This window comes from Hemitrygon akajei, chromosome 14, assembly GCF_048418815.1.
Source record: "Hemitrygon akajei chromosome 14, sHemAka1.3, whole genome shotgun sequence".
In the NCBI taxonomy this organism is placed as follows: Eukaryota; Metazoa; Chordata; class Chondrichthyes; order Myliobatiformes; family Dasyatidae; genus Hemitrygon; species Hemitrygon akajei.
Genome location: NC_133137.1, coordinates 104,235,655 through 104,253,310, shown reverse-complemented (window position 1 = coordinate 104,253,310; position 17,656 = coordinate 104,235,655). Strand labels below are relative to the sequence as shown.

General features: G+C 40.3%; 1 protein-coding gene across 1 annotated transcript in view; it reads right to left on the bottom strand.

Annotated features, from left to right (window-relative positions):
* The window catches only part of snd1 (staphylococcal nuclease and tudor domain containing 1), a 1,008,210-nt gene that overhangs the window by 974,362 nt on the left and 16,192 nt on the right, over positions 1-17,656 (bottom strand). Inside the window, exons 3-6 of the mRNA XM_073066877.1 lie at positions 7,833-7,953; positions 7,137-7,218; positions 5,700-5,860; positions 4,122-4,213 (exon numbers count right to left, since the gene is read on the bottom strand). Of these exons, the coding sequence (XP_072922978.1) occupies positions 4,122-4,213; positions 5,700-5,860; positions 7,137-7,218; positions 7,833-7,953 (456 nt within the window). The remainder of the gene's footprint in view (positions 1-4,121; positions 4,214-5,699; positions 5,861-7,136; positions 7,219-7,832; positions 7,954-17,656) is intronic.

Here is a 17,656-nt window from a genome sequence, read left to right as displayed (position 1 = left end):
GGGTAATGTGGAGAGCTGTCAGAGGTTACAGTGGGACATCGATAGGATACAAAAATGGGCTGAGAAGTGGTAGATGGAGTTCAACCCAGATAAGTGTGAGGTGGTTCATTTTGGTAGGTCAAATATGATGACAGAATATAGCATTAATGGTAAGACTCTTGGCAGTGTGGAGGATCAGAGGGATCTTGGGGTCTGAGTCCATAGGACACTCAAGGCCAATGCGAAGGTTGACTCTGTGATTAAGAAAGCATACAATGCATCGGCCTTCATCAATCATGGGATTGAGTTCAGGAGCCAAGAGGTAATGTTGCAGCTATATAGGATCCCAGTCAGACCTCACTTGGAAAACTGTGCTCATTTCTGGCTGCCTCACTACAGGAATGATATGGAAACCACAGAAAGGGTGCAAAGGAGATTTACAAAGATGTTGCCTGGATTGGGGAGCATGCCTTACGAGACTAGGTTGAGTGAACTCGGCCTTTTTTTCTTGGAGTGACGGAGGATGAGAGGTGACCTGATAGAGGTGTATAAAATGAGAGGCATTGATCATGTGGATAGTCAGAGGCTTTTTCCCCAGGGCTGAAATGGCTAGCACTAGAGGGCATAGCTTTAAGGTGCTTGGAAGTAGGTACAGCGGGAATATCAGGGGTAAGTTGTGTTTTTTTTTTTAAAACGCAGAGAGTGGTGAGTGCATGGAATGGGCTGCCAGCGACGGTGGTGGAGGCGGATACAATAGGGTCTTTTTAGAGACTCCTGGACAGGTATATGGAGCTCAGAAAAACAGAGCTGTAGGTAACCACAGGTAATTTCTCAGGTAAGGACATGTTTGGCACAGCTTTGTGGGCTGAGGGCCTGTATTGTGCTGTAGGTTTTCTACGTTCCTAATATATACTTACATCCAGTACTGTGCAATGATCTCAGGCACATATAGCCAGACTTTTGCACAGTACTATATATTGGTTAAGATAGGACTGTGGTTGGGAAACAGAAATAAAAGTACTTAGCTTTGTATTAGCTCAGTAGCATTAATTGTTACTTAATCACTGGAAAGACAATGCAAAAGTCTTATGTGCTGTAGCTATATATATGTGCCCAAGACTTTTGTATAGTACTAGATATCAATTGCAGAAAGAAATAGTTGTGTCCAAAGCATTCTTAATACATTCTAGTCTTATATCTGTACCCACATTAGTGTGACAAAAATTTGATTCGATTAACTTCAGTGACTTAGAAATACATTCTGCATATGGCAGCCAGTGGGCAATCGTGCACTTACTTCAGCTTACAGCATTTTTGCTTCAGGGATACAAGGTTATTGCTCTAAACATATCTAAGCAGATATCACATCAGTAATGTAGTGATGGCAATGGCAAGTGGTACTAAGATAATACTTTAAAACAATGGCACATCAAGTAGATATTTAATATTTCATTACGAAGTGATTCAGACTGGTAATAGGAAATCATGCATCTACAACAGTTTGCATTTACAGAACCTTTAATATCATAAAATACAGAAGCAATCAAAATAAAAATCTTAAGAGCCACAAAATGAAATCAGGAAAAATAAGCATATTCTTGATCAAAGTTTCAAACTGGCAGAGTGAAGTGTTCTGGGGAGGGGATTCTAAACATTACATTCCAGGTGCTGATAGCCAATACAGCACTGGAATTCATCTATGATCAAAACACCAGAAGTGGAAGGGTCATAGAAAATTGCAGATGCAAAGAGGTTTGATAAGAAATAGTAATTTAAAATGGTGATGTCTTGCTTCATCTAGAATCAGCACAATGACAAACTGGAAGACGGTGGAGGTCAGCAAGGACAGGGATGATGGGGAACAAAATGTCACAGAATCAGTAATTTATGTCATAGGTGGTGTACTACCCAATACAAAATGTACTTCAGTCAATCGTGCTTCCCAACTCTGTGCTAAGAGTTTTCTGAACTTCAAGATATCATTAACCCTTTCAATACAATAAGGCTTTCTAACTCTGACCTTTCAGGTTGCTCCTAATACAAATATCTTTTAGCTGAAAAAAATGTCTGCAACTTGCTTTCCTTTTACCAATTACATTAAATGTGACTAGCCTAAGTGAAATAGATCCTCCTTGCTTGCCATTCCATTTTTTATTATACATGTGAATGGTATCTTCTCACTTTGATTACTCAAAATAAAAGCTTTACTAACAATGCTACTGCATCCTTTTTACAGTTATCTGTTTCCTGGCCCCTTCACAAGATATCTAATCCATCTGCTTCCTCCATCAGAACTTGAAGAGAAAAGTATTTTGGGGAGGAAATCCAATCAGTTGCCTCCATCAGAAGGATCTCCATTGTGCTTGGATTGTGGCTCTGTTCACTACTACTATACTCTCACACTTGGACATTTTACTACTCAAAATTCAACTTAAAACATTATTTTAATTCCACAATACAATTAGTCAATTTCCAGGCAGTTATACAAAAAATTCCTAAAGGTGGCTGTACAGCTGGATATGTTTCCTCCAGCTGATTTTCCCCGAACAACAAGATCATGTCGAAGAAAAACATTAAAACTCCAAGGATTACAAAGTTCATATACATTCTCACTGGACCATTCATCCTACAAATAACTCAACAAAATAAGAAATATCCTATTTATGGAGAGCAGATCAAATAGAAAGTGGGACAGGGAAAAAACTGATAGCCTAAAAATATTTGAGTTCAGATATTTTTCAATTTTATACTGACTTCTATCATCATCTTCCAAAATAGTGCTTAATGGTAGTTTAATTAGAAGGTATGATGTGGTGGTGTGCAACATTTAGATTTCAGATCAATGCCCATTGGTCAGAACAGTTCAGAGGCAACAATATCAATTCACTGTTCTGAAATATTAATAATTCTCCCCAACAAACCCCCCCCCCCCCCCACACCCTCATGGGTTTTAAATTCAGATCCTCAGCATCAACAGTACTTTGGTTCTCTGCTGAAAAAGGTAGTACTGCAGATTGACAGCCAGAAACATTAAAATTGTGACTGGACAAATTGATAGTGGCAATGTACTGGGAAATTAGAGATCTAGAGTGTATTATAAAATCAGTGGCATCCAGGTTGGAAATTAGTACAAATTCACACACAAATCAATATAGTTACTTCAGTAGAAAATAATGGTTCAATATCTTACATTTGCGGTCTGCTGTTGGGACTGAAAAAGACCTCTTTAGATAAAATTAAAGGAGACTGGGGAAAGGATTTACAGATTTTCATATCTGAAGAGAGCTGGAAGAGTATTTTAAGATTGATTAATTCTTCATCATTATGTGCTCATCATTCTTTATTACAATTCAAAGTGGTACATAGAGTTCATATGTCTAAGACAAGCTCTCTCGTTTCTATGCAGATATTTCCCCCTACTGTGATAGATGCACCAATGGAGTGGCCACACTATTTCATATGTTTTGGACATGTCTGAGCCTTGAAAAATTTTGGAAAGATGTATTTCAAACTTCTTCTGTACTTTTCAATGTTAGTTTTAAGTCCAATCCCTTGACTGCCATGTTTGGTATTGTTGAGGATGATATTACAAAACTGAAGCCATCTAATTTGCGGGTATTGGCCTTTATGTCTCTTATGGCCAGGAGGGCGATCTTGTTCAGGTGGAAGGAGGTTGCCCCGCCTACTCATGTTCAATGGCTATCTGAAGTTATGCTGTGCCTTGATCTAGAGAAGATTCGTTGCTCAATTTCTGATTCTAAACATGATTTTCTAATGTTATGGGGACCCTTTCTGAGTTATTTTCATAACTTTTGAACTGTTATTAAAGTATGGATCTCAGCCATTATTATATTATATGGTAAGTTATTTTTTTCTCTTTTTTTCCCACCAACCAGCTCATTTGGTAGTGGGGGGTAGACATTTTTTAATAAAATACAATTATTCTATTTTATTTCATCTCATAATTCAATCTTTTTTTCTACATGATTGATTTGGAATATAGGATACTGTGATCACATTACTGATTTAAATGTAATGTCATTCATATTACATGTATTCCTATGAATTTTGTATTTGTATTCATACAATTTGTATAATATTAATAAAAATATTGAAAGGAAAATAATGTTCTAAAGTTCTACCTTGACACCTGAAAGCATCACCGTCACCAGATAGTAGTCAGGCAGCAATAAAGCTCTCACCACACTTCCATCTCGCACGTGCTCAATTACAGCTGTATACAGAGAAAAACAAAAATCAAATGCATCCATTGAACAAACCAAAATTCAGAGTAACACTTTTCAGGTAGAACTCTAAACAGTTTTCTAGAACATGAAGATTAAATAAGGCAAACTATGACAAAAACATTCATCAGGAAGGGTACTCCGATAAAACAAAGATGTAGAGATTTGTACTGTAACTTCGACAGCATCCCCAGACAGCTGATAAAACTACTGTGAACTAGCAACAGGAATGGAAGCATTCACATTAAAACAACTGAAAGTTAGAGAAAATTCAAGAGGTAGGGTGGGGATTGCTATCATGTTATATTGAACCAATACTTCTTAGCAGATATTAATCAAGGAAGGCAAGGAGAATAGATGGACAGACAACATATAACCAACTAATCAAGGAACAAATGGATAAAACAGCACAAGAATCAATAATTGGCCTGGAGACTAAAATGTAAAGAACATTGGTCAGCCTGTTGTTTGCAAAAACAGTATTAAACAAACCCACTTTTCACAATTACCCACCTCCAATATGATCCCATTGCTCAGATCATCTAAAGCCTGACTGACATTGGCCTGAGGTGGAATGTAAACTGCTACCAAAATGATTCCAGAGAACTCCCACGGTAGGTAAAAAGAAGGGCACCTAACTGCTAGATATTCCAGGTCTGGTGAGTAGAATTGAGACAGCACTGATATATTTGTGCACCAAGAAGAGTTGATCATGAGGCATACTCCTCCACCTCTGCTTTGAGACACTATAGATCTATCCTGACAGGGTGTAGTAAACCCGATCTGAATCGCTGCATCTGATATGGAAGGGTTCTGACACACGCGGTTCAAATGTTCTTAAGGGCATACTCAATAAATCCAAGAACCGTAACAGAATCAATGAAAGACTGTGCCCAACAGGGCAGACAACCCAAAGAAATTACCATAAATTCTACCATTGTTCCCATTACCCATACAAGAGAACTGCCGTCTTACTCCATACAAAATAAATAAACCACGTCTCTTAATCCCCATTTCAGTGAAGCAACCTCCAAATTGGATGTCTAATGAAAACATCAGCACTACAAAGTATATAACTACTTTATGTCTCTATACCCCCCTACGAAGAAAAAGCTGAATTATTTAGTCCCCATTATTAATTCCATGTCATGTTAGCTATCTACCACACAAAAAACATAAAAATCTTCTTTCTCCCCCCTCCCAAAGTGTCAAAAAACACAACTTGTTGCAAACCTGAAGAGAGGAAATATTGCAAAAGAAATAAATCAGGTAAGTCAACATCTGTGAAATGAGAAGTTTAGCAATTCAAGTACATAACCTTTCGCTATTTCTGTTGAAAGTGCTTTACTTTGAATGTTAACTCCATTCTTCCCTCCACTGATGCTGTCTGACAGCACCTTCTGTTCATATTCAATAACTATTAAGTGCAATTTAGGACTCAAAAAGATAAAAGGCACAGTAGACAAAACAACTAACCATTAACTGGTTTCTGATGATTGGAGTCCACAAAATGGCGAGGATTTTCTATGGTGTACTTAAGATCACGAATAGTATGAGAACCACCACCATCGCCCCACATTCCTTTCTTAGCTGCTCTGGCTTGATCCTCGAGTTCACAGAGTCTGGCTTGCTCAGGACTAAGAATAAAAACAACACAATTAACAGATTCTAGACGTAGAAAAATGGTACTTCAGACAAAAGCCCATTTATCAGCCCCCAGCATGAAGAGCAGCATACTCCTCATTCTCCACTTGTTTCCTGCTAGAGACTGTGATAAACCCAACAAACAGAAATAGGAAAAAATATCAACAAACCATACCTCAGTAGAACACGGATGGCTTCAGCCTCACAGGAGTTTATCAAGAGATACCATAATACCACCACTCTGTAATTCATATTATGCAAAGAATTTATGCAAGAATCCCTGTTAAAAGAAAGGGGCCTCTAATCCTGTACCAGTTCTGACTGACATGGTTGCTGAAGCAGATTTCCAAGTCTGATTGGGCTTGGCCATTTAACTCCAGATAGAGTACAGTAATAAAAGGAACGGCAAGTTGTGTAAACAAAAATTTGCACAAATGCAGCACTTGGTTACAGAGGAACAGCCAAAAGACATTCATTCAGCAGCAGCTGAAAAGTATTATTCCTTCACACTTTTAACACATAAATTCAGTTTTTGAAGTGCAATTCGTTTTATTCAACCAACAAAGATGTGCATTAGGAATCAGGGCCAGAAGCCTAATCCAAACACTTGAATAACTGACCTTAACTAGACTGAAGTGCTAACAGAATGATAGGAAACAGTAGATGAATACTATAGTCTTATCATCCTCAATGCCCTAGATATCTTATTGAAGATATTGCACATTCAATCCAAATCATGTCCACTGCAAAATTAAAGAAAATGCTAAATTTATTACAAAATATGTTGGTGCTTCTTGTAATTGCAGGACCCTGTGGATATTGGTAAAGTAGAATACTGTAAGTCTGTTTCATTGGAGAGACCAATGGCAGCGGAGCTGCACAGCCTCTTTTGTTGGGTGGACCAGGCCCTCATGCCACGAGATTGGCCACTGCAGTTGCACAGGGAAGGAAACGCTGGAGTCAGTGTGGGAGAAGAGCTGGAGTCAAGTGCTAGGTTGGGGGCCACTTTTGTAACTGTATGATTTTCTGCTATCATAAGTATGTGCTGTGTGCGGCTGTTAGTGCACCTAGGCCTTGGAGGAACATTGGTTCATTTTGCTGTATTCATGTGTATGGTTAAATGATTATTAAACTTGAACTTGAAAGTTCATTTAAGCCCCTGTAGAATTATACTTTAATCAATTATGATAGACATAAACCAGCACAACTGTTCTTCAGTTTCTTCAAGTTCATTAGAAATTGCTTTTCTTAAGTGTATATTGTACTCACTTGGTTCCTCGAATGCCTTCTCTACGAACTGCGACTAATCCCTCAGTTAATAATGATTCTGCAATATTCTCGCCTGCTGTATCTGAATAACCATAAATAAAAATAAATTTGGTGCATCGATTCAGAAAGCAGTAAACTAGGAAACAAGCCTTTAATAAAGAATCACTCAAATAGGTTTTATCCATCCCCACCCAAAACAGTTCCCCAGGCAACAAAGAAAAGTAACTTCCCAACACCCAGCACTATTCTATCACTTTTGCTCCTAGCCTTTTCAATTACTTTTAAATTATCAAACTACGAAACTGACGGGAGTTATGGTAAAGCAGAAGTTTCCTGTAACTGACTTTTAGAAAATCAAAGCAACAGTCTTGAGTATCACAAAAAATTTCCATTCCCTTGCCACCTTCTCACCCAGACAATTTACAGAAAAGGAGCCAGATTCCTGGCATATTTAACAAACTCTTCGAGCTACCTGTACCTGACTAGAAGCCCAAGGACAGTTTATTTGTTAAGTCAGCCTATTACTTGGACATGAATATATTTCTAGGCAGCAAAATTAAAGTACAATTTTCTTGACAAATATAATCAAAGTTTGAGTATATATTTTTTTCTTCTAACATTCAGTGGCTAAGACAGAAATAAGACTACTCATTACTGTTCATTCAATAACTACAATATGTTAAAATATTATCTGACCTTTTCCCAGGTAAACCATTCCATATTCACGACCCTGGGGAGTCTTGTACTCCACTGTGAAACACACCTCTTTTCCAATCAGTTTCTTCCTGAGAAACTCTCGAGCTGGCCAGGCCCAAGGCTATACAAAGTATAAAAAAAAGCATAAACAAGAATTTATACTATTAAGAAATTCACAAAATAACAAAAGGAAGACAAGAAGATAATCAAATTCCTTTGAAAAGCAACTCTACAAATCACTCGCACAAAATTTTTTTTTAACTCTTAAGGTTTAATGATTAGATCCTAATTATATTTTCCTATATTAAATCATAGCACGTTATGGGGTAAGGCAGCTTGTTAGTTAATAAACAGCATTCTTCACCAACAAGTGTGGCATTTTCATCTCAAAAATGAAAAACAAAAATGGATGTGCTCAACCACAGAACCAAAGTATAATCACGGCTTCTGGACCTGAAGGGGATAAACCTTTAACACAAACACAAGATTCTACGGACGTTGGAAATCTTGAGCAACACACACAAAATGCTAAGGAACTCAGCAAACCAGGCAGCATCCATTGACATTTTGGGCTGCAATGGAAAAGAATAGGGGCAGAAGCCAGAACAAGGGTGGAGGGGGAGTACAAGCTAGCAGGTGATAGGTCAGACCAGGTGAGGTGGAAGGTGACCGAGGGGGAGGAGGGATGGAGTAAGAAGCTGGACAGATGGAAGAGGCAAGGGTTGAAGGAAGAATCACAGGAGAGGACAGTGAACCATGGAAAAGGAAGGAGGGGGGAAACCAGAGGGAGATAATAAGGTGAGAAGGGACAAGAGGGTAACCAGAATGGGGAATGGAAAAAGAGGAGGACGGGGGAAGAAATTACCGTAAGTTAGAGAAATTTATACTTATGCCATCAGGTTATAGGCTACCCAGACAGAATACAAGGAGCTGCTCCTCCAAATTGCTTGCTCCTAGCATGGACGTAGAGGAGGCCATGTTCAAACATGTCAGAATTGAAGTGGGGAGTCGAATTGAAATGAGGAAGCCAATGGGAGATCTGCTTTTTGTGGCAGATGGAGTGGAGGTTTGATGAAGCAGTCCAATCTGTGTCAGTTCTCACTGATGTAGAGGAGGCTGCATCAGGAGTATCAGATACTATGTAAATGACCCCGACTGACTCACATGTGAAGTACCTTCCATGATTCTTACCAAATGCTCACAGATTTTTTCTAACAGCCAAGGAGCACACTTGACCAGCATTCTTCACCTCCAACAATGAGCTGCAGTTTAATTTTTTTTTAATTGACTCCAAAATTCTTAACTATATTTCAGTATTCAGTAAGTAACAAACCACAAAGTTCAGATTTGCTTTTAAAACCATAGAATATTTCCAGAGCTCAAATTAATTATCCAAGACTACTTACCTCCTCAAAGAAACAACGTGCACAGCACACAAAGCCCCATAAATATACAGCAGCAAACATACATAAGTAGTGCCCAATAACAGAAGTATTCATCCACATTATATAATAATTACAACTACATGATGGAATAAACATTTTGTATTGTCAAGTGCAGCAGTTTAGAAAACACTTCGTAGCCTTTTACTTTTCCCCCCATTTTCTCCAGGTACTTGAAGCCATTATCAGTCAAAAGGACAAGCTAATAGACAGCTGATCTGAAGTAGACTAAAGCCAATACCAAATACATATTTATATCTTCATTTCCTCCCATGAGTAACCTACCACTTTCAACACATTTTCAAATCAAGACTCGATGAATACAACCTCCACAACAACTGAAAATCTATCTAAATGTATGGAATTTGGGTTCTACTGCCTGGCAAAATGCTTTAGTGACAAGGAGCATTTAAAAAGAATATTTTAATATATCCTGATGCAGTAAATCATGTGCAAATAATTCTTGCAACTGAATTTATCAATTAATATTCTACAGTAATAGCTCAACCAAGGCCAAAAATGACAAAATGCTCAACTAATTGATTGCCTGAAATGTAAATCTGCCAAAAACACAGCACATACCCTTCCATGTGCCTCTTAAAATTAGTGCTAAGCATCTGTGATACATTCACACACTAATTCAGACAGATGTAACAAAGAACAATATTCTAGTTAAGTAGTTGAAATCATAACACCTTGGTACCTGTTTTAAGACTATATTTGGCTGCTCAGATTAAACACTAGATTCAATTTACAAAGAGTAAATGCATTTCCAACCAGGAGCTCCTGAAGGCATAATCCTGGGACTCAAAGGAGGAATTTCATTTGACAATGAAATTTAGAAAACTACAAGTGTTGGAAATCCAAAACAAAACAGAAAATGCTGGTAAATTTAAGTCAGGTAACATCACTGAAAAGAGAGTCAATGTTTTGAGTCCCTGATCTTCCATTTGATAATAAAAGGTTCTCCAAGTGCAATGTGTAAAAGACAAAGATGAATGGAAGCTTTAATGAAATTATGCTTACATTTCAAAATCAGCACGATCCAACAATTCAGATATTTGACCACAAAAATAATCTATCAAAAATCCTTCATTAAGATGAAGAGGCTAGTAAATTTCTGTAATGTTCATATATAGGTGCAGTTGTCATGGTCAGACACAGGCAGTCTAAAAAATCTACAAAGGGAACAAACTAACTTTCCCATAGATAGAACACACACATGGTGTGTTGCCTCCCAGGTGCCAGAGTACGGGATGTCTCGGTTCGGGTGCAGAGTATTCTGAAGGGAGAGGGTGAACAGTCAGAAGTCCTAGTACATGTTGATACCAATGACATATGTAGAAAGAGGGAGGAGGTCCTGAAGAGAGAATGCAGGGAGTTAGGTAGGAAGCTGAAAGGCAGGACCACTAGGGTAGTAATCTCAGGATTGCTGTCTTTGCCACGAGCTAGCGAGTGCAAGAATAGCATGATCAGGCGTATTAATGTATGGCTGAGTTACTGGTGTAGGGGGCAGGAATTCAGATTCCTGGATCATTGGGGCTTCTTCTGGGGGAGGTACGACCTGCACAAAAGGACAGGTTACACCTAAACCCAAAGGAGTCCAATATCCTAGCAGACACATTTTATAGAGTTGTTAAGGAGGGTTAAAACTAATTTGGCAGGGGGATGGGAACTGGAGTGATCGGGCTGAGGAAGGGGAAAACAAATAAATCAAAAATAGCCTGCAACAGAGACTATAGAAAGAATAGGCAGGAGATGAGGCTTAATCAAAGCCAGTGGCATGAATTACAGGGCAACAGAGGCATGGTGCAGTTAAAACAGAAAGCAACAAACACTGGACTAAAAGTGTTGTATTTGAATCATGCAGCATAAGGAATAAAAAGAACGATCTTGAATTTCAGCTACAGATTGGCAAATATGACAATATGGCCATCTCTGAAACTTAGCTAAGGGATGGCTGCCATTGGGAGCTGAACGACCAGGGATATATGGTGTATCGTAAAGATAGGTTAGTAGGCAAAAAGGGTGCTGTGTATATAAGAAATATTAAACCATTGGAAAGAGATGACATAGGATTGGATGGTGTAGACTCTCTATGGGTTGAGTTAAGAAATGGCAAGGGTAAAAGGACCCTAAACACAAAGTACACTGCAGATGCTGTTGTTAAATCAACACGCACAAACAAGCTGGATGAACTCAGCAGGTCGGAAGGAGGAGGGGGCAGGGGCCCTATAAAGAAGGTGGGGGGAGGGTGGAAGGTGCCAGGTAAAAAACCAATCCGAGGAAAGATCAAGGGGTGGGGAAGGGGAAGCAGGGAGGGGATAGGCAGGAGAGGTGAAGAAGGAATGTAAGGGAAAAGCACTATGGGTAGTAGTATAAGGCAGAAGCGTGAGAGAGGTGATAGGCAGCTAGAAGAGGGGACAGAGTGAAAGTGGGATGGGGGAAGGGAGAGAGAGGGAATTACCAGAAGTTGGAGAATTTGATGTTCATACCAAGGGGCTGGAGACTACCCAGACGGTATATGAGGTGTTGTTCCTCCAACCTGAGTTTGGCCTCATCATGGCAGTAGAAGAGGCCACGTATGGACATATCCGAATGGGAATGTAAAGCAGAGTTGAAGTGGGTGGCAACAGGGAGATCTGGTACTTATCCCTGCAAGCGTAAGTGCTACACCTTTCCCTACACCTCCTCTCTTACCACCAATCAGGGCCCCAAACAGTCCTTCCAGGTGAGGCAACACTTCACTTGTGAGTCTGTTGGGGTCATCTATTGCATCCGGTGCTCCCGGTGCGGCCTCCTCTACGTCGGCGAGACCCGACGCAGATTGGGAACCGCTTCGTCGAGCACCTCCGCTCCGTCCGCAACAACAGACAGAATCTCCCGGTTGCCACCCACTTCAACTCTGCTTCACATTCCCATTCGGATATGTCCATACATGGCCTCCTCTACTGCCACGATGAGGCTAAACTCAGGTTGGAGGAGCAACACCTCATATACCGTCTGGGTAGTCTCCAGCCCATTGGTATGAACATGAAATTCTCCAACTTCCGGTAATTCCCTCCCTCTCCCTTCCCCTTCCCACTTTCACTCTGCCTCCTCCTCCAGCTGCCTATCACCTCTCTCACGCTTCTGCCTTATACTACTACCCATAGTGCTTTTCCCTTACATTCCTTCTTCACCTCTCCTGCCTATCCGCTCCCTGCTTCCCCTCCCCCACCCCTTGATCTTTCCTCGGATTGGTTTTTCACCTGGCACCTTCCACCCTCACCCCCACCTTCTTTATAGGGCCCCTGCCCCCTCCCTCTTCAGTCCTGACAAAGGGTCTCGGCCTGAAATGTTGACTGCTCATTTCAGCGGATGCTGCCCGACCTGCTGAGTTCATCCAGCTTAAAAGGACCCTATTGGCAGTTGTATAGAGGCCTCCAAACAGCAGCCAGGATATGGATTATAAGTTACAGCAGGAGACAGAAAAGGTGTGTCGGAAGAGCAATGTCATGATAATCGTTGGGGATTTTAACATGAAAGTGGATTAGGAAAACCAGGCCAGTACTGGACCTCAAGAGAGAATTTGTAGAATGTCTGAGGGATGGCTTTTTTGAACAGCTTGTTGTTGAACCCACTAAGTGGATCAGCTGTGCTGATCTGGAGGTCATAAGAGAGCTTAGCGTTAAGGAACCCTTAAGGAACAGTAATCACAATATAATCGAGTTCACTTTGAAATTTGAGAAGGAGAAACTAAATTCCAATGTGCCAGTATTTCAGTGGAATAAAGGAAATTACAATGACATGAGAAGGGATCTGGCCAAAGTTGACAGGAAAGGGACACTAGCAGGAAGGACAGCAGAGCAGCAATGGCTGGAGTTTCTGTGAAAAATGAGGGAAGTGCAAGACAGATATATTCCAAATAAGAAGCAATTTTCCAAAGGGAAGAAGGACACTACCGTGGCTGACAAGTGAAGTCAGAGCCAAAGTAAAAGCAAAAGAGAGGGTATACAAGGAATCTAGCAGAGAGAGTAAAAAATTAAAAAACATAATAATAAATAAATAAAATTGCGTATTTTGAATACATTATTAAAAATACACAAAAAACAGAAATACTGTACATTAAAAAAGTGAGGTAGTGTCCAAAGCTTCAAAGTCCATTTAGGGATCACATGGCAGAGGGGAAGAAGCTGTTCCTGAATTGCTGAGTGTATACCTTCAGGTATCTCCTACCTGATGGTAACAGTGAGAAAGGGGCATGCCCTGGGTTCTGGAACATAAAAAATAGGAACTGGAGTAGGCCATCCGCCCATTGAGGTCCTTAATAATGGACGCTGCCTTTCTGAGACACCGCTCCCTAAAGATATCCTGGGTACTTTGTAGGCCAGTGCCCAAGATGGAGCTGACTAGAGTTACAACCTTCTGTAGCTGCTTTCAGTCCTGTGCAGTAGCCCCTCCATACCAGACAGTGATGCAGCCTGTCAGAGTGCTCTCCACGGTACAACTACAGCAGTTTTTGAGTGTAGTTGTTGACATGCCAAATCTCTTCAAACTCCTAATAAAGTATTGTCGCTGTCATGCCTTCTTTATGACTACATCGATATGTTGGGACCAGGTTAGGTCCTCAGAGATCTTGATACCCAGGAACCTGAAGCTGCTCACTCTCTCCACTTCTGATCTGTCTATAAGGATTGGTATGTGCTCCTTCGTCTTACCCTTCCTGAAGTCCACAATCAGCTCTTTCGTCTTACTGATGTTGAATGCCAAGTTGTTGCTGCAACATCACTCCACTAGTTTGCATAGCTTACGCCCTCTCATCACCACCTGAGATTCTACCAACAATAGCTGTATTAACAGCAAACTTGTATATGGTACTTGACCTATGCCTAGCCACACAGTCGTGTGTATACAGAGAGTACAGCAGTGGGCTAAGCACACACCCGAGATGCACCAATGTTGATAGTAAGCGAGAAGGATATGTTATCACCAATCCGCACAGAGTGTGGTCTTTCAAGGAAATTACAAGCAGGGTAGACAATGGAGATGCAGTAGATGTGGTGTACTTGGATTTTCAGAAGGCCTTCGACAAGGTGCCGCACACAAGGTTGCTTAGCAAGATAAGAGCCCATGGAATTACAGGGAAGTTGCTAGCGTAGGTGGAGCATTGGCTGGTCAGCAGAAAACAAAGATTGGGAATAAAGGGATCCTATTCTGGCTATCTGCTGGTTACCAGTGGAGTTCCACAGGGGTCAGTGTAGGGACCGCTGCATTTTACGATGTACGTCAATGATTTGGACTACGGTATTAATGGATTTGTGGCTAAATTTGCTGATGATACAAAGATAGGTGGAAGAGCAGATAGTGTTGAGGAAACAGAGAGCCTACAGAGAGACTTAGATAGTTTAGGGCAATGGGCAAAGAAGTGGCAAATGAAATACAATGTTGGAAAGTGTATGGTCATGCACTTTGGTGGACGAAATAAATCGGCAAGCTTTTATTTAGATAGGGAGAGAAGTCAAAATGCAGAGATGCAAAGGGACTTGGGAGTTTTTGTGCAGAATATCCTAAAGGTTAACCTCCAGGTTGAGTCAGTTGTGAAGAAGGTGAATGCAATGTTGGCATTCATTTCTAGAGGTATAGAATATACCTCTAGATGTTGGTGTTGAGGCTCTATAAGGCAATCGTGAGACCACACTTGGGAGTATTGTGTACAGTTTTGGGCTCTTTATTTTAGGAAGGATATACTGACATTGGAGAGGGTTCAGAGAAGATTCACAAGAATGATTCCAGGAATAAAAGGGTTACCATATGAGGAACGTCTGGCAGCTCTTAGGCTGTATTCCCTGGAGTTCAGGAGAATGAGGGGGGAATCTCATAGGAACATTCTGAATGTTAAAAGGCCTGAACAGATTAGATATGACAAAGTTATTTCCCATGGTAGGGGATTCTAGGACAAGAGGGCACAACTTCAGGATTGAAGGATGTCCATTTAAAACTAAGATGCAGAGAAATTACTTTAGTCAGAGGGTGGTAAACAGCATTTCCAGTTGTTTCTTCTCTGCCATGTCTGAACACCGTTGCGATATAGATGAACCAAATCGTCAAATCTATCTGCCGACATGCAGAAATGTTTGAAATGCATTTCCTCGTCGATGTCTCTCACAAAGAAATTCAACTCAGTGGCGTAGGAACCCCACCACCAACTAGTGTTTTGGTGCACACCAATGCATGCCTGCTACGGCAGAGCACGTACACAAAAGTATAAACCAGCCTTAAGACAATAGGCATTTAAAACAAAATGCTGATGGGATGCTTCCGCTCCCACAACACAACTACTTATGGTTGTGGCAACAAGACAGTTTTAGTGAGGCCCATTTAAAACAGTAGACATTGTAAATTTAGGCAAGGAGTGCAGCAAACACCAGACTGGATATCAAAAGTCGTCCACAAAAGACAGGAGTTGTAATACAAACTGCAAACAGTTGAAAAATATTTTCCTTCATCAAGAGCTTTCCAAATAGCAAAAAGACATGGTTCTTAGAAAGTAACACATTAATTTATGTTTTTTTTCCACTAACCACATCCCCATACCTCAAAATTCAAAAACCCATTTGGCTGCAAAACCAATTTATACCGAACAAATACTCAGAATTTATCCTTCACATTCTGATTCACTGGTTTAAAGATGACCAAATCAAGAACACAGCCTGCAAAACCAACCTAAACCCAACAAGGCCACCATACCACACCATCACCACTAACTGAATGTCACACTTCTTCCCTCTACCATAGCAGGAAAACCATGTTGTGGTAAATTAATCACATAGCAAATTAGAAACTGATAACTACTTGAGATGATGTCAAAAAGTAAAAATATGCAGATACTGGAAATCCAAGCCACACACACACAAAATCCTGCAGAAATTCAGCAGACCAAGAATCTATGGAAAAAGAGTACAGCCAATGTTTCTGGCTGAGACACTTCATCAGGACTGGAGAAACAAAAAAAGATGAGGAATCAAAGTTAGAAAGTAGGGGGGGTGGGGGGGGGAGAAAAAATGTCAGACCATTTCTACCTAAAGCATGCATTCCCTAGTACAGTGGTCCCCAACTACCAGGCCACGGCCCGGTTGTTGGGGACCACTGTTCTAGTAAACCTCTTCTTCCATCAATGATCAATACAGCAGTGAAGTGGTTCTCATGTCACAATTTGGGTCAAGATCAAACAAGCCCTTTAGCCCATCAAGTCCATGCTTATAATCAACCACCCATTCCACTAATCCCACACAAATCCTTTTTTTAAAATGCTTCCCATATTCTTGTCAAATCCCCTATACACTGCAGATAATTTAGTGGCCAAAGCAGTGTAGAAGGAAACTAGTACACTCAGAAAAATATCCATGTAGTCACAGGGAGAACTTGCAAAGTTCATAGAGAACCCAAGATCAGGATTGAACACGTCACAAGGCAGTGATTCTCCTGACTGCACTTCTCTTCATCTAACTGTGACAAGCTATAAAATAAGACAATTATGTAACCTTCCTTCAAGAGGAAAGGCAGAGGTGCTGGTGCCTTTGACAGCAGTGTTGAAACAGGTTGGGCTGCAGGCCTTCAAAACCCCCATTCTCTCCTCCTTGATAACTACTCTTGAGCTTTACATACAAACTCACTTTCTCTTTCTCCTGATGTGCTTAATCAGCACAGAACTTCCAGCAGGTTTTGTTTTTGTTATATACAAGGAACAATGTGCTTAATTCCACTAAGTGAAAATAATAAATTGAAAAATTAGGCTGTTTTGCAAAGACCCAAGATTTTAAAGCCCAAATAAACTGGCAGAAGACTGGTCATCTAGACATCATGAGTTACAGAAAATAAGAGCTCAAGCCAAAATAGCTCCAACAGCATTGCAGGTATCAAAAGTGGGCAGAAGAACTAGGTACAACTGTGGCAATAGATAATCAAAAGCCAACATTTCTCAAAGCCTGTCTCTGGGGGTCTCTCCAATCCATTGAAAGCTAGCCTACAGAACACTTGGAAGTGCCCATTGCAAAATTAAGCTAAATTCGAAGACCTAACAGAGACATGAATTTAAATGCCACTGTGGTGATTAAGTAGACTTTAAAACTAAACTCAGAATGTGACCACACCAATGGATTGTCATACATTAAAAAAAACACTGAATCATGGGAATATACCATCCTTATCCAGTCTGTTCTTCATGTAATTGCAGAACCACTGAAATATTGGTGATTCCATTGCCAACTGAAACAGCTGAATCAAAGCCAATGTGCTTAAACAGAATACAACAAATCCACCTGGACTCAACCTGAGTTCCAAATTCAAAATGTTAGTCACTCCCAAACCCAGTAGACATGCAAGCCCACTTGAAAATAGATT